General features: G+C 41.0%; 1 protein-coding gene across 2 annotated transcripts in view; it reads right to left on the bottom strand.

The window, feature by feature from the left end:
• Positions 1–23885, bottom strand: part of cables2b (Cdk5 and Abl enzyme substrate 2b) — a 350065-nt gene that overhangs the window by 318623 nt on the left and 7557 nt on the right. Inside the window, exons 2-10 of one of the 2 annotated variants that reach the window (XR_013789131.1) lie at positions 17882–17974; positions 16422–16499; positions 15414–15522; positions 14192–14345; positions 13672–13769; positions 12822–12928; positions 10929–11048; positions 10383–10467; positions 8373–9336 (exon numbers count right to left, since the gene is read on the bottom strand). Coding sequence is in view for 1 of the 2 variants with exons in the window: in XM_079495413.1 (XP_079351539.1) it covers positions 9190–9336; positions 10383–10467; positions 10929–11048; positions 12822–12928; positions 13672–13769; positions 14192–14345; positions 15414–15522; positions 16422–16499; positions 17882–17974 (991 nt within the window). In the remaining variant the exon portion in view is untranslated. Of the gene's footprint in view, positions 1–5275; positions 9337–10382; positions 10468–10928; positions 11049–12821; positions 12929–13671; positions 13770–14191; positions 14346–15413; positions 15523–16421; positions 16500–17881; positions 17975–23885 lie in introns of those variants that run through there. The other variant, XM_079495413.1, reaches the window with a different exon arrangement.

Raw genomic sequence — 23885 nt, 5'->3', positions numbered from 1 at the left:
TCCTGCCCTCCACCTGGGAGCCAAAACTCTCCCAGGTGGACGGCAGGATACGAGGCCTCATACAGCTAGATAGCCATACACTCAATCAGTACCACCCATCACCAGACAGACCTGACAACCTGACCACAGACGAACGGAACAGCATCACAACACTGCGGAACAACACACAATTTAGTTAATTTCCAGTACACATATGAAGCCAACAGACAACTATCCAACACAAGATACTACACTCACATAGCAGCCAGCATACAGCCACAGACTCAGGTCAAACTCAGACAAATCATTACAACACTCTATCACCAAAACTACATCACATCCAAACAACGCGACTTCCTCTATGGACCTGATAACCCCAGACCTAGAATATTCTATCTACTACCCAAAATCCACAAGGATCCACAGACTTGGACTATTCCCTTCGAGGTGCCTCCCGGCAGACCTATAGTGTCAGACTGCAGCAGTGAATCCTACCACATAGCACAATACATAGACCACTTCCTCAACCCCCTCTCCACGCCAGTTATTTAAGAGACACATATGATTTCCTAGAAAAAATCAAGCCCATAGCTGTGCCACCACACGCATACATTTTCACCATAGACATTGACAGCCTTTACACCAACATACATACAGCCACTGGTTTACTGGCAGTTAGAAATCTTTTCCAGACACACCCGGACAACACTAGACCAGACAATGCCATTTTACAACTATTAGAACTCAGTCTCAATTGCAATGATTTCACCTTTAATAACAAACACTACTTACAGATGGAGGGCACAGCTATGGGCAAGACATTTGCACCTGCTTATGCAAACATCTACATGAGTGAGTGAGAGAGAGGCCTTGGCAAAGTGTCCACTACAACCCATCATGTATTTTAGATTTTTAGATGACATCATAGGGCTCTGGCCACACACCTTACAACAGTTTGATGCATTTTTACAGATTTTGAACACACCATGCTTCCATAACCATCAAACACATCATTCATCCAACAGAGGTCAACTTCCTGGACACCACCGTATTTTTTCATACCATAGATCATACACATAAACGACTACTGACAAAAATATATTTTAAGGACACAGACACACACGCACTACTCCATAAACACAGTTACCACCCAAAGCACACTTTTGCAGGAATCATCAAATCACAAATCATTCGGTTTTTCAGGATTTCATCAAATAGGGAACATTTTAATCAGGCCACACACACACTTTTCACAGTCCTCCGTAGGAGAGGCTATAGCAAGAGGTTCTTGCGGACAATCAAGACCAATGCCCTGGCCTCTCTCTCCCCCACCTGGTCACTTTCCACTAACATACTCTTGGACACTCTGCCGCCCACCCCTAACCCTCCCACCCCTAATTCTAACCCTAACCTCAGCCCTAGCTTTCCTCCCCAGCAACATCAGAGCATGCAGCAGGAGCAGAGGCCTCTCTCTGGCGCGGGGACAGGGACGGACCTGGACGGGGCCCACGCATTACCCTCTCCTCTATGTCCTCCCTTCTCCAACTCTTCTTCTCACTCTATAGTCCACCGGCTCCTCTACCACTACAACACTAGTCCCATTAATAACTACATTTTCACATACTCTCCAACCACTACACCATAAATTCAAACAGAACTTCGCCACTACACAACAATCCTACCCCCCATTACAAACACATCAGGTCATTTCTGCACTCAGAAGGAACAGGAACCTGGGAGACCTCCTTGTGCATTCCAGATTCTCCACTTTACCTCCCAAGCCCCCACAGCCACATACACTCCATTTTAAGCCCCGCAAATTCATCAACAACCGCCATTGTCACACTTCCTCCCCCATTCAGGATCCCCTGTCTCTGACCACCCCCAATATAGTTTATATCATCACCTGCACACAATGTCATAAACATTACATAGGAGAAACCAGTCACACACTAGAAACACGCCTCAAACAACACCTATATCACATCAAACGAGCAGACATACACACAACCCTGTACACACACTTTCAATCCCATCCCATCGTTTCAGGTCTGGAATGTGGAGTCCGATGGACCAGTGGACAGTGGAAACTAATGGAGCATAGATGGATTAAAAAATTGCAAACAGTAACACCCACTGGTCTAAATGAAAGAAGCTGATTATCAAACACCTACATATTACACTCACACCTCATTCATTTTTATGTTCATCTTTCTGTTCAATTAAATAAATTGTATCCAGGCCTTGCTGTGAACTTTTACTCTTTTAAGGTTTTTAGGTTGTTTTATTAATGTCCATTTTTTACCAAGTATATCCATTTTACCATTGTGTTTTAGAGGATGGTTTCGGACCATGGTTTAGGTATGCGGTCTAGTCTAACTTGGACTCAGGGGGGTGGACGCCTCTGCCTTGCATAGTCCCCAGTGAATAGGCAGGTTGCCCTTCACTGGTAACCTTACATTGGATTTTAAATATATGAAGGTATTGTAGGCTGGGATTTTACAAAAAAGCCCCCCTTTTAAATACATATATACATACAGACATACATACTTATAAGGTATGCCATCTGGTGGCTAATGAACCAAACACATTCTCAGAAGTTGAAGCAGTTTTAGAGGACCCACTTTTAGGCCAGTGCAACAGAGCATGCTTTTGCCTTTTTTTAAAACCTTACCCATTTTACATACATACATACATACATACATACATACATACATACATACATACATACATACATACATACATACATACATACATACATACATACATACATACATACATACATACATACATGCATACATACATACATGCATACATGCATACATGCATACATGCATACATAGTCCCCAGTGAATAGGCAGGTTGCCCTTCACTGGTAACCTTACTTTGGATTTTAAATATATGAAGGTATTGTAGGCTGGGATTTTACAAAAAAGCCCCCCTTTTAAATACATACATACATACAGACATACATACTTATAAGGTATGCCATCTGGTGGCTAATGAACCAAACACATTCTCATAAGTTGAAGCAGTTTTAGAGGACCCACTTTTAGGCCAGTGCAACAGAGCATGCTTTTGCCTTTTTAAAACCTTACCCATTTTAACCACATACATACATACATACATACATACATACATACATACATACATACACGATTGATTATTTATAACAGTTAGTATGGCAGTACTACTATAATGTAGATAGATACAGAAAGGAGTACATCTTCCATGGTTACTATTGCAGTATTACTGTAGATACAGGAAAAGGGAATGAGAGGTCGCAGAGCTCATAGTCACGATGCAAAACATTTTATTATCCAACGTTGTTTCAGCAAACAAATGCCTTCGTCAGGGTATGGAAGTTTGAAACCTGCATTAAAGCTGAGGCAGGAGAGACATTATTTTCCTTCACTGCTAAATGTGTGATGGAATGAATATTAGAACTTTATCGACATTTCAATCGCTATTGTCCAATCAATGGCATAATCAATATATTTACGCATCTATCTCTTGGTTTTCTCCTCAGTTGGCCACCAATGAGAACTGTCGTCCGGTCTCCTACCAGAATCTCGATGCAGCCACAATGGAGGACAACGCAATCAACTGTACAATGCAACCAACACACTGTACAGTAGATCTCCAACAAGAGACAGTCTTTCTAGTCTTCTACTGTATTTCCACTCAACTTTTTCGAATTTTGTTTGAGTCTTTCACAAACACCGAACCGTTATCCTTGCTTCAGCAGTGTACTGCTCCCTCTACTTGTCTCTAGAGTTCCCTTTGCTATAGCCTATAGCTATAGCCTCTGTGCATTTATACATTCAAATGTATCTTGGTACAACTTACGAATACTTATTCTTCAAATGTATACAAATAAAATAATACTGCCGTGAGAAAATCGTACATGTGTACTGTAATTTTTATGAAAACTAATATCCACAAAGTAAAGCAACACATAGGCCTACATTAGTTTGTGCTGTGTGTCTTACTGTCTTTACAGGGCAGAATTATCTACATGATTGAAACCTTTTTCAGTCAACATATAATCGTGGATTTATTTTGCTAGTAGTCTCAATATATATATATATATATATATATATATATATTTAAGGAAATTGCAATGAACAATAAGATGACTGATTTCCATTTGGTGTTGTAATTCCAAGTAGGGCCACTGTGTGTTGCCACAAAAACCAATGCATTACATCTAGCTGTGAAGTCAGGTGACGCACCAGCCAATTAAAACTCTTAAATCTCCACCAGTGACATCACAACGTCTGAATCTCAAAAAAGGACACTGCTCACCAAGTGATGGCTGAGATCTTCTGCAGGCAGCAATCCTAACTCCAGTCCAAAATGGGCTTGTGTTTTGTGTATTAATAGTCTTTTTAATTTGATCAATTCTTTCTGATAAGGAGATGCAAGTATATTGATATATATGATATTTTGTTGTAGCTGTGATTATGTTGTTGTTTTTACCATGTTCTGTAAAGCACTTTGTGACCATGTCTTGAAATGTGCTATATAAATAAATTCATTATCATTATCATTAAGTAAATTATATCTTACAATTAAATGTCACGTCAATGTACTGAGATTTTAATAACCACTGTGTTGAAGCTGCGTGAGAGACATAATTGGTTATACCACTGATGTCCAGTGTATCATTAATTACAACCAAACACCACAACAAGGGATGTTACATTAAGTACAGAGGAAGGTTTACAGATTCAGTCTGAAGGCTAACTAATAACATCTCAGTAGAACCAATACAAGCAAGACACCCTGGTCAAATAGCCAGAGAGAAACATGACAAGAAAACAGGATCATTATATCAAAAATGGACACGTGAGTTTTTATTTTCATGTTTCCCAACCAGGGTTGTAGTTTCCTGGCTGTATCCTGATTACTGATTGGTTAGGATGAAAATGGTTTGAATATTATTTCTTTCAATGTTGATTTTCACATACCAGCTCTGTGCAGCTGTCAACATACAACCTGATCAACTATTAATGTGTTAAAACACATCCTTTCAACACAATAAAACAAACGTCAAATGGAATCATTTGACTATAATTATATCAGAGCTGGAATGCTAGCAGCTGCATGGGAAAGTAAACAACAAACAATAAATTACAGTACTACATGGTATGGAATTGTATTACTGGAATAGTCATAATTTCTTAATTTGGCTAAAATATATGTTTAAATGTTACTTGAGTTTTGCTGTGTTAAATGTTTTGCTTTTGTATTAAACAGCTGCACAGAGTGATGATTCACATGTGAAATTCAATGCATTTCTTTTTATTATCATCATAGTACAACAATAATAATAAAGAAAAAACTGGTACTAAGATATGTATTTTGTGTTAGCCATGAATCAAAGACCCAGAGTTTCCAAAGTTAAGTAGCTTGCCAAAAGGAAAATTTGAACTGTCAACATCATCTGTATTGTGCATTGGTAGTTACACTGCTGTGGAACTTGCCTATGTTGTCACTCGAAAACAGTAACACACAACAGAAAATTACTAAAACCTACTTTACACATGAAAACAAATATTATAAATGACTTACAGTGCTCACGATTATGCTGATATGTGACAAAACATGACATCAAAATAATTCTATACAAAACACAATGTAAAATGTGCTAAATTATGGTTAAGGTGAAGACACTGTGGCACAACATTAAACATGCACAAGTATACACAAAGTACAGAGAGGAAGGAAGGTAATCTCTGACGCAGAATAAAGCTGCATATATCCATTTCACCAATCTCTAATATAGAGAACATTACAGGAGAAGGTGCATTGTTTTGACTGTGACGCAGACCCTCTTCTGTCACTGAGGAAGTCAGAACGGGAAAAGGAAAAGAACAGCTGCCACTAAAGCTACGGCCGCCCCAGAGGTACCATACCTCTACAGTGATGAAATGTTTACGTTTATAAAGCCTCAATTACAGTATATGTTGGCACACAAAGTGTGCTTGCCAAAACTAGGGATTTTTAAGCTAGCAATGCAATGCAACTCACCAGGAGGATATTTTTAGACTCCGACACAGGTGACTCACTGAGTGAAATTATGCTGATCTTGTTCCTTTTTAAACCTCGCTGATAGCGTGTCAACCTACAGTAGTACATACAAGCTTCCAAACTACATTTCTCATCCAAATTGCTCAACAACATTATGCAAATGATGAATGCCAATGCCAATGCCAACTCTACTGGTAAAGGAAACCCTGGGATTTTTGCTGATTGAGAAAAAAGATTCTAATCAATCATTTGCTAATGTAGAGTCAGCAATCTAAGAGAATTATTTATTTATTTAATGATTTATTTATTTATGTTTTAATTAATTTAATTACTAGAAACTGGTATTCTCTAGTTCTTTGTGTTACTGTAGCCAGTCCTTAGGCTTGGTAAATTAATCCAGCCATCAACTGGATTAATTTTTAGCTTCTGTGTATCTCTGTGAATTCTAACCATACCGACATGTGAAAGCAGGGTTTCTTTGACTTGGAGAGAGAACATAAACCAGTGTTGTTCTTAGTCTCTTTGATCTGGTCTCTCAACTGGCTTGTTACATCACCACGAACAGGTCTGCGTGTCGTTTGGAATCAAATAGGCTACTTTACTTACAGAGGAACAACTAACAGTGGGCCAATCCAGGTTGGAAGCTACAATATATCCCTTTAATCAATGCGATTTAGATTTGATAAATAAAGCCAGTGGAAGAACATGGATGTAATCCCTTCAGAGCAAGAGCCAGATACTGGAAGTCAGCTTCAAAATGAACAAAACAACCACCAACATACAGACACAATTCTTTGGAGACAGAAAAATATGTGCTGTACTGTAAAAAGGGACATTCACACACAGGCCTAAGACACATAACATCGCAAATTGCATTTGGCTCCATCAGCATTGAAGCCTCCAAGATGGTAATTCATTCCAGTCTGTAGTTTATTAGATATCTGGTGCTTAGTTTTAAATCACTGTGCCGCTTGAACTTATAAATTATGTTCTGAAGTCGCCGATCTGGATTACGAGCGTCTGCTAAATGTCTAAATTGTAAATTGAAGAGGGTTCTCTCAGTGATGTGATGTTCCAAGCATTTATTTATTTAGGAATTTCACTAGAGAATAAGCCCCTTGAGATGCAGCATCTCGTTTTCGAGGGGGTCCTCAACTTGACCTTTACTCATGCATCTCAGAGGAGAAAAGCCTGGTCTCAACCTAATGCAGAGGGTGTCTATAGGGGCAGGACTTCCTTTGTAATTATTTCTCCTGTAAACTATCTTTTTCGACAAATCACAACACTCGTTTCATTCAAGGAGAATGTAAACACATTCATTTCCTTGGGCAGTGCTTCCGCCAAATGACGAGATGTTCCTTTAAGTATGAGGGCACATCACTGATATACCTTACATTATTTCAACTAGGTTTAAAATAAAGGGAGTGCAGGTGTTCATCCCCCCCTGGTGGACAGATTTGCAGACAGAATGAAATGCACATACATGACAAACTAATTGTATCGCCTTGTGGCTCAACTAATAATGGAGTTTGCAAAACAAAATAAAGTTTACAAACTTGAAATGATTCTTCCTCTGAAGGATTAACTTACTTTAGTCACTCATCTCAATCTGCAGCACATGTACAGTATAAACACTGTAAAAAATATAATATTCTCCTCAAAAGGAGTGCTAGAATAAGATATAGGATTGTGAAGCATAAAAGCAAAAATAAATGTCATGATTACATGATTATCCATCTGCAGTGGAGTAAAAGAGAATAAATAACATTTGAATGAAAAGGACAGTATACTATATGGATATATGGACGTTTATGTTAATAGAAAAGTATTTGTGGTAAGTCTATTTCACAGTGGTACAAGGTTAAATAAAAAATCACACCCATGTGAAGTGAGTGGTGCAACTCCGTGTGGGGGTGGGGGGGGGGGGGCGGAAGTTCCAGACCCACAGGAACGCACCCAGGGTGCCTGCCTGATTCAGGCGAGCTGCCCCGTGTCCGAAATGGTTGAGAAATGACAGAGTTATCCTTGTGGGGTTCCCTCGACTGTACCCTCTACTGTACTGTCACTGTACTGACCCACAGGAACACACCCAGGGTGCCGGTCCGATTCCGGCGAGCCGCCCCGCGTCCGAAACGGTTGAGAAATGACAGAGTCACCGTGTGGGGGTCCCTCTACTGTACTGTACTGGCAGACCCGAAATCACCATATATACAGTTAATATGTGTGTGTGTGTGTGTGTGTTAGGTTGCGCACAGGTGGTGAAAAACAACCATGCTGTTTTCGTGCTCAGTCGCACCCACCCACCCAGCCACCCAGCCAGCCACCCACACACATAGCTCCGTAAGGGAGTGGTTCACTAAAAAAAAAAAAGGAGGTCAACACAGTGTATTCCCACCATTAAACGTTCAGGAAGCGATTCGTCAGTTTGTTACAGGCAAGTGCTGTCGTAAGTTCATCATGACATATGCAAGCTGATGTCAGTGTGATTTCACAGTTCTCTTCCCTGTCTCTAGTAAACGTGTGATTTAAATGATCGACAATGCAAAAACAAACACAAAAAAGTCAGTTATGAAATGGATGGTTTTGGTTTGACTTTCCGACAGATCATTTCCTAGGGAAACAGTGGCACGAAGAGACCACTAGAGGGAGGCAAACTGTAGAATATCAGTATGCTAGAATTATATTCTGTCATACTGTAGGAGGAATGAAGGATGGCATCAGGATAAGATACAAAACAACAAACTACTGGTGAAGGAGGCCGTCAGGGGAACAGAGATCTTTGTGAAATGACGAGGAGTGGGTCAGTCCAAAGGAAACGACAGAAAAGCAACAGCAGGTGTTGCCATGAAGAGGGGGATGAGTCCCATATCGCCACTGGGCCATTGAGCCAAGGTGCTAATACAGGTTTGTGCAAGTCAATCAATCACAGTGTTGCTGAACTTTGTTGTCTGGGGGAGGAAAGAGGATGAAGGGTTCCTGCAATGCCATTGTGCTACAGAGCCAGGCACCACCTGGACTGATGATGTTGTAGAAGATATTCCTGTGATGTTGTGTCTTTGAGCTGCATATTTATGCTGAAATGAGTCCTGATCAGAGTCATAAGGTGCTAGAGGTGCCCACCGAGTAAGCATAAAGATCAGTGTGCGGTTGTGTCAGTGAGCCAGACAGACGCTGCTATAATGGCTTCTGTTGTACCAGGCGTCGGTAGTGTGGCAAGACTTTGCTCTCGGGGAGGTAGAGTGCCATCTCCAGGGCAACCAAGATGGTGAACTCAAACGGTATCAAGTCTCTTCTACTGATTCTAAAACGCTCCTCTAGTTTCTACATAGATACAGACAGACAGAAAGATGGAGAGACAGACAGAGACAGAAAAGGACAGACAGACGGACAGAGCAAAAAAGACATCAAGAGTTAAAAACTGTACAAAGGCATATACATGTAGGAAAGAAAATAAGAAAGAAAGAAGGGTATGTGGAGACCTGCTTTATGTTATTGATGATCTTTATCAATATAATTACTAATTCTAGAGATTGCGTCAAAATGTGTCATCAAAATGCGTCATCAGACATTGCACAATACTGTCCTCATTACCAGATTGGCCGCTTCTCCTCAGTGGCTGGAGCAATTTATCTGAATTTGCACACGGGCATTGAGTACCCTAGTACCCTACCTACAGTATATTGTCCAATCATATGAAGGAAATTATAGGCAGGGGCGTGTAATCGTCGTCCAATCAGAGGAGAGGACAAAAACACACATTGGGTATGTCGTAACCCTGCACGGGTATGGACTAAATTAAGAGAAATCAGTGGTACTCTGAAATATTTAAAACAATCTGTGTATTGTATCTAAAATTATGAGAATCATCATTGTTCAAGGCCTCCGCTTCAGTTCAGGGAGTGAGAGATAAGAATACACAGGCACAGCTTGGCACTTCTCCACTTGTGAATCATTCATTCTTAATTTAGTTCCTTCCATCATACTCAGCGTGTATAATTTGATCTGTACTGCACTATCGAGCCTGGTGGATCTGTGTGTTAAATGCTTCCTGCTGGCATGTCTGCTTTGTGTCAGCTCTCTCTCTGTGTGTGTGTGTGTGTGTGTGTGTGTGTGTGTGTGCTGGATTGAACGGTCGTCGGTTATTCTAGTCAAGCCAACACAGCCAAATGTGTTTGTTGGTGCGCATAGCCAAGGCGGAGCGACAGTCTGTAATCTATTCTCTTTAGTGTCATCCCTGATACTTTATGGGCTCATCGTGATCTGGGAATTGTGCCTAGGGCTATGGGTGACTTGAAGTTTTAACTACAGCAACATGCAGAATATGTGTGATGTATGCGTGAGTGTGAGTGTGTGTGTGTGTGTCTTACATCAATGAGGTGTTTGACCTCCTGTTTCCTGAGGTCACTGCTGATCTTGGCAGCCAATAGGACACATGCAGCTGACACCAGCTTCCTGTCAAGGACAACACCATCACAACACTACTGATGACATTTAGGTGGATCAGCAGCACAGACATCATGGCTAGGCCTGCCACATTATTACATAATCGTGTAATCGCAATTTTTGGGATAACATTTTTGCATAATCATCAATCGTTTCCATGTTGAAAAATGTTCATACATTTTCAAACATAAAAAAGAAATTGCAGTCACTTTGTGACACGTTATTTCCACTATTTTATATATTTTTTGGAAATCAAGAAATTGTAAAAAATGATTAAATGTGTCAGTGATTTTTGTATATTTGTCATATCTGCCCTGTGCAATTTGCGATTATGAAGCCTAAAAGGCAAACAGAAATACAAATTGTAACGTTCAATGTAAAAAAACACAATTAAATCGTTAATCGCAATTATGCCCGGGACAGCCAAACGGTACATCGAGGTTTCTGCAATTTATACAGTAGATAGTTACCTGTTGTGTTTGTTGAGCCTTCCCTGCAGCACAAGCTTCTCAAAGTACACAAACGCCATTGCTATGGTAACAGGCTGGAGGCCACAGTCCTCTTTGACCTGACACATCTCTCTCTTCAGACTGTAGAACGACGTAGACAGAAAAAGAGAAAGGGACACAATGACTGAATGAGTGTGAGAGAGGTAAACTAATAGTTCCCTTTCTTTGCCTTTCTCTCAAGACAACGTAAGAAAGACCATGAGAACCGAGAGGATAAGAGTTCTAATAAATTAATTACACACACATCTATATAGATAGATATACCGGTATAGATATATATTATAAACTTCACTTTGTCTGTGGTGGTGTGTTATTCTGTGTGCCCGGATTCCAAATGTTGACATGGCCAACATTAGTGCAGATTGGCATTTTTTGGCAATGGATTTTTAGGCACTAGTTGCAACAGTTTTTTTCTTTTCAATGTGTGTGACATCAGACCAGAGCTCAATCAATGAGAGAGAGAGAGACAGAGAGGTGGAGGGAAAATGGAAATAGGGAGATGGCAAGGAGGGAGCGGGGGAGACAGAGTGACGGGAGAGGGAGGGAGCGTATTTCACCCACCCAATAACCAAGCTGAAACCTGAACACTTTGTGTTGCAAAGTGCCATAGCCAAATTTATATTACACAATACAATTTATTTAACACACACACACACACACACACACACACACACACACACACACACACACACACACACACACACACACACACACACACACACACACACACACACACACACACACACACACACACACACACACACACACACACACACACACACACACACACACACACACACACACACAACCTGTGAAGTCTTGAATTCTTGGGGAGCTTTAGTTTTTCTCAAATTCCTTCACAGTGAATGAAATGAAATATCCAAAAACTAAGAATTTATGAAATGAAGAAAATAGTGGTCCAAGAAATTAACAATAGCAGAACAACACTCGCAGTACAAATCATGTGTCTTATATCCTCAGTACTTCCACAACACTGCTTTCTCATTCTTGACTATTGAGTCAAATACTGTAAGACCAGAGCAGCAGTTGGAAGGTCTGTTCTGCCTTTAATTCGTTATAGATTATTGCCCAAGCGTTCAGGTACAGTAGCACAAACCTTCAGATATGCTACAACCATAGCATGTTTGTGTTTTTCCTTTGCACCTGGATAAGCTCCACTGTCTCCACAGTAGTGTTGATTTTGTCGACTAAAACTATGACAAGAAATGTTCGTCGACTACCGTTTTTCACTGACAAAAACTAAGTAAAAACTAAATGGAAACTAAGCTATGATGACAAAAACTATGACTAAATAATATACTGTAAATTTGGTCAACAAATAAAAACTTGACTAAAATGGTAGGGGGGGCTATTGGAGAAGAGATCCAGTAGAATTAAAAGACAACTCATTTTATGCTTGGTTTCATGCTGAAAATAGCAGATGTACACATTGTGAGCTTGTAGTTTAGCTATTTTCAGTATGCAACCAAGTGTAAAATCGGCCATCAAGGCCCGCCAAAATACATTTTTGTAGACTAAATCAACTGTACTCCAGTCCACAGCCATGAATTCCACCAAACCATCTGCAGCAGGATGATTTCAGTGCAGTGGGGAATGGGGATGATGTAAGCACATTTGCTCACGGTGAAAATTCAGCACACAGTGGCAATTTTTCTTGCTTGTATTGCCTGAGGGTTTATCTGTCGTCTCCCTCTCTGTGGAGTCTGTCCTTTTATCACACCCAGGGCTAATAAAGGCTGTATGCACTGTACGTTTTAACACAAGATGATAACTGCACACCGTTTCCAGATGCCATGTACACTAAGATTTCAGTCTAAAAAGGTGTGAGGTTACCTGCGTATCTTGCTGAGCGTCAGTTTGATGTGAGGATACTTTTCTTTGAATGTCTCATTCATGTCCCTCTTTAAGTCAGATGGCTTTACATACTCTATTACTGTGGTCTAGAGAGAGAGAGAGAGAGAGAGAGAGAGAGAGAGAGAGGGAGAGACAGACAGACAGAGATGTGAGAGGATGTAAATGTTATAATTAATATACAATTAACATATCTACTGCTTTACTCTATCAAGAAAAGCACCCCAACGACCAGTGTATTTACATGTACAGATAAAGCATTTGGCCCAGTGGTTCTCCACTCAGACTACTAGTACGGTAGCTTTCTGTTCTACCAGTTAACTAAATGTAGAATATTAAACTGCAGACTGCAGTATAGTGTGTCTCTAGTACCATGTAGAGAACTTCCAGTTCAACTGATGTCTTTCACCAAGTAGAGATTCACAGACTATTCAATGACACTTACAGAGAACTTACGGTACTGTATGTGTATGGTTTTAGAGGGTGTGCGACTGTGCGTGTTAATTCAGGGATAAGCTTAAATCTTCAGCCTATAGAATAATTCCTCTGATGTCAAAAAGGCACATTTGTGTGTGTGTGTGTGTGTTTCTACCCTTTTCATTTCTACTTCCTATATACCTCTAATCCCCCCCTCCCCCTCTCTGTGCTTTATTTTACTCCCCTGTTCTGTGTCGTTCCATCTGTCTCTCACTCTCCTGACATGTTTATGTGAATTGTGAGTTATGGCATAAGAAAGGCTGAATGGTACAACTCTCTGTTCTAACTCTGTTCTGACAGAAAACATGCAGTGAGACACACGCACACACACACACACGCACACACAGACACACACCATGTAAGAGGCGAAGATGAGAACTCTCTTGTGTTTTCCGCACGGCCACTGAGGGTCACTGAGGATGTTGGGGTCGTAGTCTGACACATCGTCTACACCTGTGCGACACACACACACACATGGATATAATGAACATATGTGTACAATTCACATTACATGTAGTCATGCACACACTACATTGTTCCAATCTATTCAACCCACCACCCCCGATTGCAGCTGGTGTGTGTGTGTGTGTGTGTGTGTGTGGTCCAGTGTATTTTTAGTGCATGACCATCTGTGCATATATGTAAGTGGTTAGTGAATTGCATTGCACTGTACTACACACTGCATCAGTGAGTCAACACAGGATCAGTGACATCACTGGAATGTTTGTGCACAAACACACACACAGAACTCTCACCAAAGCAGCTGTGTGTGTGTGTGTGTGTGTGTGTGTGTGTGTGTGTGTGTGTGTGTGTGTGTGTGTGTGTGTGTGTGTGTGTGTGTGAACAACTGTCGTGCGTGTGTGTCCATGCGTTACCTAGGTCCAGTCCTACAGTGTGTGTGTTCGAGCGTCCAGGGCCAGGCATGCTGTGTGTGCTTCTGGACACAGCCAGAGTGAGGTCTGCTGCTGAGGACTGCTTCTGTCTCACCAGAGCATTGGTAGGGTACAGAAACCGGGCGTATGACACCGTCTTGATAGATAGATAAATAGATAGATAGATAGATAGATAGAGGGAGAAGAAAGGGGAATGAGATACACAGATTTATTACACGGCTTGGTTGAATGCTTGATTCTGATTGGTCAGTCGCTGAACTCAGTGGTGTGTTATTTCTGAATAATGACCGATCAGCTCTATAACAGACTGTCTAATCAAAGCCCCTGTGTGAATTTGATGCCGTATCCAACACGACAGCCATGTAAACACACACACAATGTCAATTACAACTAAACGTTGCTCTCAAGAATGTTTTTTTAAAACATTTGAAGCGAGAAATAGACAATGCAATAACTGAAAATGTATTCTATTCACTTCCTTGTTTTCCGAGGCGACCGTGTTGCGCTGGAGAGACGGCCAGTGCAACACTTTCATTACCGTAAGCAAGGAAATACTTAGTTTTGTTGTTACTTTTGTGTCAATTCATTAATTTATTAACTGCTTAGATGCTAGGTGCCTCTAGGTGCTGGGTGCCAGACAAATTAAAGAAAAAGTCAAGACGGACGAGCTCTTGTTGTTTCTGTTTGAACAGGAACAGATTGATCGTGCGATCGCATGTTTTGTCATAACTAAGTCAAATTAAGCTGTAATCAAGGCCTGAATGTCGCATTTTGAGCAGATCATGAGCCATAATGCCGATAAAGACGGCTTGCATGCGTGCACGCGCGTGCACCCGGGGATTTTGGCCGTTTTTACATGGTCACGATCTGTCGTTAGCTAAAAATGCTAAACAAATGCAATTTTCTTTTTTTTTTGGATTAACGTGGATTAAACAAAACTCGGCCCTACGTCTGAGGCACCCTGGACAAAGGTAGGTTTAACTCTGCTATACACCCGCGTCACTCAAGCTGTTAATTAAGTAGCCGTGTAATAGACTTCATCTCGGTGTTTAATCATCCAGTCTGGTGTTATTTCAACTACCGCTGCGTCATACAGTATATTATTCCTTGCACAGAAAAAGGAAATGAGATAAAAACTGTCAGTGTTTTAATCTATCTATCTATCGCATGTGCGTGCGTGCGCGTGCGTGCGTGCGTGTGTTACCTTGCCATATGCATCCAGCTGAAATCCCTCCAGTCCAGGTAACATCTCCAGAGTGGTGGAGATGTTACCTGAGGAATGTCTTCTTCTAGGATGATTCAACATTGGATCACTGACAGACACACAGACAGATTATATTATTAATAATATTTGACAAAAAGTCTTAAAAATAATTACATTTAAACTTGAGAAATACGCAGATACCTCGTTTGTATACATCTGCTGTTATGCATGCCAACGTGTAAATATGTAGATAATTCGTTTTATGTTTCCTTGTTTGATCTCCTTGCCCCCTTGGGCAAGATAATCATCTGGGGACCCGGAAGTTGTCGGAACCTCCACAAAATTTGGGAACCACTGTATTAGCTCATGTGTGTCTCTTTGAATACAAAGTGTGTGTGTATGTTACAGTAAGTGTGTGTTAAAAATTGTGTGTATAAACAGTATGTCTGTGTAAACAAACACCAGTATTGGTGAGGTGCTGCTGGCCTTGGAAAATAAACATAGAAGATAAAGAAAAAGGCTGCACACTCATAGCCATAATTAAAACAAAACAGTGTGTGTGTGTGTGTGTGTGTGTGTGTGTGTGTGTGTGTGTGTGTGTGTGTGTGTGTGTGTGCCATGCAGTAGGAAAACAGCCCGGGGTCAAGACAGATCTCTGAGTCATGTGGGAAAATTACAGCTACCCCCTTCCTGTCTGTCTCTCTCTTCCTCCTTCTCCTTCTGTGAGAACAGTCATCCCTCTCTCCATGAATCTCTCTCTTCCTCCTTCTCCTTCTGTGAGAACAGTCATCCCTCTCTCCATGAATCTCCCTCTCTATGAAAAAAAACTCTTTCCTCTCCTCCGTGTGAGAAACCATCCCATCCCTCTTTCTCTCTTCCACCTCTCATACATACCTCCTGTGAGAATTACTCACCCTCCCCTCTCTCTGTCGCCTTCCTCCTCTGATGAGGCACATCATACCTTTTCCCTTCTTGTGTGTGTGTGTGTGTGTGTGTGTGTGTGTGTACCTGATATGAAAGCTCTCTCCATAGGGTAGCACTGAGAAGGCAGCACACAGAGACCGCTTGGCACAGATGAGCACGATTCTGGAGAACAAACACACACACACAGACACACACACTAACATTAAATTAATAACAACCAAACCATTAAAATGGCAAACATTTTAGTGCCAGAATGGTGTGTTGTGTTGGCTTTAAATAACGTTCTAATCACTTCACTTCCGTAATTTATCTGTAAAACAATGACCTAACCTTTCACACTGGATCAAATCAGTTTAATAATGAGATATGACCCGCTAACCTCAGGGACAGACCCGTATGACAACAAAGTCTGCTTTGGAAACATGCCACACACAGTTAGATGTGTGTGTGTGTGCTTAAACACAAAAGTAACAACTAGTGTATTACAGAATGTGGACACAATACTGTCTGTAGGTGTGTGCGTGCATGCATGTGTATAGACATTCCTCATCATTCTCTCTCTCTCTCTCTCTCTACACCCCTATTGCCTACTCAGCCTGGGAAGTTCCAGTGGAAAATGCCATCGGGCACTTACCATAATGTCAATATATTGTCTGTCTGTGTATATACTGTATACAGTGTAATGTACTACTGTATAAGGCTGAAGGCTATATATAGATTATCACACAGGCATTCATCATTGTCCATGGTATATAGCTCAGGCTGGGTGATAATTTATAATAATAATAATAATTTATATAGCACTTTCTTTAGACAGTCACAAACAACATTAAAAACAACAGTGAATTTGTAATACATAACAATTACAACAACAAAGGCAGCATACAATTACAGTGTCAGTGAAAATAAAATGAATACATCGTTAGGGGGTTAAAAGGGCTTTCATATACTGATGGGTCTTTAATTTAGATTTAAAAATAGTTATGGAGCTAGCATTATCATATCATCACATTATCCAAAGATTTATATTAATGCCAATTATAAAATAGCATAAAACAAGTGAATTAAGTTGTAGTCCCACTGGTGGGAAGGGAGTAAGGCACGTGCATTTCATTTTGATTATTCATTAGGGATTAATTATCACATCATTAAATTGAAGAAATACTATACATGTTTACTTTCCTAATTAGATAATATTCTGCTTGTATTGTCCAGAAATAGATTTTAGTGTGTTGCCTTGGTGGTTGTCTGCGCTCCACTCCACTTTTTGGCTCCAACACCACAACCCAACAATAACTGAATTCCTCTTTTAACTACAGTAGAGTCTATTTCAACAATACAAATGTTTTGAAAAACTCTCAGACCTATTATTTTTGTTATCGTCGTAGAGTGACCAGAATTCTGTGACCCTCAGGCCAGTGAACAGGCCGCTGAACTGGCTGAACTGTAGTGTACACCCAGCTTCACCCAGACCGAGCATTCAAATTAGATTCAAATTACTATTAGAATAGACCAGAACTGCGTGTGTCCATGCTTGCGTGTACCTGCTGCCACGTGTGTCATACTGTCTCATGTTCTTGATGAAGTGAACCTTCTTGGCCACACGAGGTCGAGGAGAACCGGAGAGGTTACGACTCCTACAGAGAGAAAAAGACGGGGAGTTGGACATAAGAGACAAGAGACAATATGGGGCGTGTGGGCAGGGAGCAGAAGTAGGGAGGGGAACAAGAAGGAAGAAATGGGGAGGGGAGAGAATAGATGCATGGAGTCAGTAATGAATTAAGAACAAAATACTGATGATGATGTTGGTAGTAGGGCTGTCACGATTACAAATTTAAGTTGATGATTCATTGTCACAAATAATTGTGATTAACGATTTAATTGTGTTCAACATAGAGTGACCAGAACTCTGTGACTCTCAGGCCAGTGAACAGGCTAGATTGAACATTGGAATGTACAGTATGTTACCATTTGTTTGCCTTTTACGCTTCGTAATCACAAATTGCACAGGGCAGATATGGCAAATAATCTACAAGTTTACAACACAAGCTTGTAGATCTATTATTTTTGAAAAATGTTTGAAAATGTATGGACATTTTTTCAACATAGAAACGATTGACGATTGTGCAAACATAATTGCGATTATCTCAAATAATTGCAATTAGGCGATTATGAAATAATTGTGACAGGCCTAGTTGCTAGTGATTATACAGATCAACATCTGCAGACGATTCTTCACGTTTCACTTCCATGGGTTCACTCCCAGCCTCATTCCACAGCACTCTGTTCTTTGGAATGTTTTCATTCTGGAGAGGAAACATTCCATGGCGACATTCTATGGAACGGCGTGTTGCCTTCCGTTTTATCCGACTAATGATATTGATGTTTACACAGTTAATCCCAAAACAGCAAAAGGCCTGAATTTGTGTTTAAAGTGGTACTACTGCATTTGATCTGTTGGAAACACATGATCATCATCAGACAAATACAGTTGATATTAGTCTGTCTATTTAAACATATAGACAGTGGGCAGTGCTGGCTGCCATCTGGCACTGGACAAGGAAATGGAACGCTTCGGGGACAAGGAGATGGAACGTTGAAGAGTTCCATTTCCATGGGAACACACAGCATTCCGGAACGCTGTGGGAACAGGAACATTCCAGTGCTGATGGAGCATGCTGATTGGCTGATCAGATTAGAGACGATGACGTCATTATTTATAGAGTTTTAGGAACCTATTTAGAGAACCTATTTGCTCACTCACCACAATCAGTGGTGAGGGAGAGAGTGAGAGTTGGAGGGAGTGAAGAGATTGTATAGATTGCTTAGAACGCCATTCCATTCCAATTAACAGTGTAGATTCTACTGTACATGTATGTGACCATACAGTAAGTGACTCACCCACTACTCACTAGCCAGCCACACTTGATATTAACATAGTACAGCATGTGTGCATGAGATAATTGATATATAACATAGTACAGCATGTGTGCATGAGATGAGATATGGAGATCATTGTCATATTGCAACTTAATTGTATCCTTACTTGTAGATTTTAGGTTCAGATCAACACAAAACACGACAAACGAACCAACCAACCATCATCACTTCAGTGAAACATCCTGACCCTAAAGCTAGGGAAGAATAAACTAAACAAGACGGAGAAGAACTCACAAGATGCTGCTTATTGCTTAGAGGCAACCACCCACTCCTAACGCTAACGGCCACCACCACACCCTGAACTACAACACTGCACTAGTCTGATGAATTTCCCAAAACAATACTCAAGATTGACGTTTCTGAATTCAGACAGTTCGAATGCCAATTTATCTAAGGTCAATTTTGTCAATTATCCAATGGCATTATTGCACTAGTGTTAACTGTCAAACCATTAAGACTAGCTGTCCATACTCCTAGCTGCTCAACGCCGACAACAGACCAGTTTCTAGCTGTCTAACCATCAGCCTAGCTGTCTAACCATCAGACTAGCTGTTCCAACACAAGGACAGTTTCTTTTTCTCCTTGGATCTGTGATATGAGACAAGAGAGGAGTCAGATATTCCCAGCAAGGGAAAGGCTAAATGTATTCAGCTGGGCAGAGGGCTGGTGGAAACGTCAAATGAGAGAGGGATAAAGGAGGCTAATAATAGATTAGAATAATAACCAATACAAACAGCGCTCCTCCAGTTTCACAATAGCAGTAAATACTGTCTGGTGACTAGAAGGCGACTTTAATCATGACTGCACTGCACGTTCATGCACTAAATATGTCGTATTAAAGGAGCATTCAGTGATTTGGAAAAAACCCTGGTCCGCCCTGGTAACAAGATGTGCACATGCACACGCTCTACAGTGGGGGGGGGGGGGGGGGGGGGAGTACAACAGACCAACAGCACATGCACCAAGGCCCGTCCCACTCGATCATGATTGGAGGAAGGCCCCTCTCATCCTGATTGGATGAAAGCTTTGCCACCCAAAGCCCAAACCGAAACTAGGGTTTTTTGACTCCAGGGGCTCACTGGGGACAGGGAGGAACTCTTTATATGGTCAGCACACTTTATAGTAGGGAGGATTATCCAAAAAATAAGTGATATTTGAATTAAGTGAAATCACCGAATATACCTTTAAACTACGATTCTGCAATCTCAATCTCCATATTTGAAGATTACACTTTGTTACCTTACAGTTCTATTTATTGCCCTTTATTCGTCCACATGCTCCTCTTTCTCTTCATCTTTCTGCATTCACTGTCTGCTGAAAACAGGCTTAACTTGGACAGGTGTACAGTATCTGTTGGTCTATACATGTCCCAAAATATATCTTATAAATAGATTACATAAATAAAGTTGAGTCTCTCTCGCTCATATTATTTATGTGGGACCCCGTCCGTCTGTCAGTTCATCAGTCTAGTTGTTTATCGTTTCCTGTTCCCACAGTAGTTCAACTATAAATAGAGGAGTGTGTTTAGCTCAGAATAGAAAGTACAAACATACATCATTTCTGTCTCTGTCTTCCTTCAACCGGCTCTCTAACTGTCCTTCAAAACCCCTTCCTTAATCTCCCTCCCTCCCTCCCTCCCTCCCTCCCTCTCGCTCTTCAAGCTCTCTACCTCACTTCATTTATTTGTCTCTTTTATCTGTTGTTATCGTTATCAACACAACCCTATTTCTGTTTCAGTCTCTACCTCCACTCCATTCTCTCTCTCTCTGATCTAAGAGGCTTTATAGGGTCAGCCGTCACTCTACAGAGAGAGACTGACGTCAGGCACACACAGCTCGTCTTAAATACCCTGTGCAATGTGCATTAAATCCCCCCCCCCCCCCACACCACACACACACACACACACACACACAAACACAGTTATAGATTAAATGTCACTGACAAAATCCTTAAAACACACAAATATCGAGTACACATGGAGGCGCACATAGACAGACAGACAGTACTGTGATGGGTATGTTGTGGAAGGACAAGCTGTCCAGGCATTGTCCGTCCATGACATTGACGGACACTGAACTGGCCAAATCGTGTGTGTGTGTGACACACACACACTCACACACAATGCAAAGAGACTTGCATAATTAAACATATGGGCAGTTGGGTACATAATAAAGGATCACACACAGTGGGGTTAGACAGTCCAGTGAGCATTGTGATAATCTGGGCTAATCCATCTGCTAGATGTTACATCACTCAGATTAACAGATTAACAGTTACAATTCAGATTAACAGTTACGCCGAGGTTCACATTCAGAAATTAGCTGCCTGGTTTGTCTGTCCACACTGATGAATCCACACAACTACGACAGTTAAAATAACGACTTTAACCGTGTTATTAGAGAGAGAGAGAGAGAGAGAGAGAGAAAGAGAGCGTATGTACGTGCGTGCGTGTATGATTTAATTTATATAGCACACTTAAAAACAACAGCAGTTGACGCAAAGTGCTTTCCAATCAAGGATGACCAGCAACAACATGTTAGCCATGACATGTGCGTGTGTTATTGAGAAACTAAGGGTGCAATACAGGGCAACAGCGAGAGGGTGTGTGTGTGTTTGTCTATTTGAGTGTTATCTAGATGTGCTTCAGGCAGTGACACTAGAACAAAGCATACCATTATTTTACAACACATTTGTACATTTCATGCAAAACTCTGAAGGTTACCGTGCTCCCACAGGTCTTAACACAGTCGGTTTCCTCCTGCAATGCGTGCCATCTGATGCACTGTGTGTTACTGGTACCAGTGGTGGAAAAAGTACTCACAATTTCTACTTAAGTAGAAACTATCAATACTGCAATATAGAAATACTCTGGTACAAGTACAATTCTGGAATTCAATATGTACTACTACTGTACTTGAGTAAAAGTACAAAAGCATCGACCTCAAAATGTACTTAAGTACAGTACTTAACTAAATGTACTTTACTTTCGACCACTGTGTGTTACTTGTAACTGTTCATGTTCATGGATTTGAAGTACAGTACAGCTGTCAATAGAGGCTACAGGGTCCACTGGAGCCCTGTAAAGCTCTTTTTGTGACATCATGTTCTCAAATAGAAAGTAGAAACATTAGCATCAGCCTCATGCATTAAGTTTCTTCATGTTTGCTAGACAAACAGAGCATTCATACTCCTCTCTGGTCGCACCTGTGTTTCACCCCTATTGGCTGGAGCCTATGGGAGCTCTGATGTACATATAACCTCCTGTACAGCACTGGTTCTTCTCAATGTGGTTTCTGGGCACCCCCAGGTGTCCTTGAGGGCGTTCCCCAGCAGAATGACTCATAATTCTATTAACCAAATTGACCTTAAGGGTCTGTAACTCTGAGAGTGTACAATTTGGAGAAAAAAAAATGGACACGGAAATTAACACTGTGGATATTACACTAATTACAGTGTAGATAGAATATCAGAGAAAGAAAATCAGGTATTTGATGCATATCAAATGTGGGTTTTAAATGTTTGAGAAACACTGTTGTTGTACAGTGTGTAGAGTTTACTGAGAATCTATAGGCCTAAACCAACCTTCTTATGGTAATTTCAGATGAGGAGCGATTAACGCAACTAGTAGTAATTCATTCATTGTTTTCTGTACGCGCGGAGAAGCGATTTTTATTTTTTTAATTGTCGCGCGCATTTTGTGCACACACCCGCAACTGACTAGCCCTGGATTCTGTTGAGCTTTTTTTACGCTTGCGTTGTCGCGCCCCTCTTGAGCAGACCTGTCGTTGATCCAGGGGACAACGTCTGCGTTAATCGAAGGTGAAAGGTAAGAGGACAATGGTCAGTCTCTTGAAAGCTAAAAGTGAGACTACAGTACACAGTACAGTAGTGCACAAATAACTCAGTAAAACAGTGGCAGAAATAGCAGATCTAAAAGCTAACATATCATAAGATGAGCTCCCAGTATCACTGAATTGCCAACTCATTGCCCATGAAAAGGATGTGGGTACAAATCGGTGTTGTACCTGCCTGGTAGTAGGTGTGTAAACTTAATAAAATGACCACTGAGTGTATAGCCGAATATAAAAAATGTGAAAATGAAGGTTCAAAATAACCCGGGCCGCTGTAGCCGTAAGCAGTTGACCTCGTGAGCAGGGCTCGACAGTGCGACTAGGTACTCGCATTTGCTACTTAAAATATCACCGTGCGAGTTGTAAAATTCACTTTGTAGCACCGGTGCGACTACAGAATTTGACCATTCAATCGTGATAAAGACATTCTATAGTCGCGGTTCTATACCTACATTTATATTTCTATAGTACGGCGGTGTCGTTCGCCAAAAAGAGCAGATCTACAAGCTAACAACGTGTCGAGGCTCAATGCGGCGTTCATTTGAAGATCTGTCCCCTTTGCTCCCACCGACCCGCCCCTCCATGTGTTGCTTCTCAGTTCTCTTCCCTGTCAGCAGCGGAGCGAACGCAGGATAGCATGATAGCACAGAAGGAGTTGCTTGGACCCCGACACGTTGAATACTAAAGTTATTTGGAAAGTTTAATGTTCAAACATCACTCGATATAACTTTTAACCAAACGTGGGTGAAACAGCGTG

The sequence above is a fragment of the Electrona antarctica genome (assembly GCF_951216825.1).
Source record: "Electrona antarctica genome assembly, chromosome: 2".
In the NCBI taxonomy this organism is placed as follows: Eukaryota; Metazoa; Chordata; class Actinopteri; order Myctophiformes; family Myctophidae; genus Electrona; species Electrona antarctica.
This window is presented reverse-complemented; position numbering and strand designations above follow the sequence as displayed.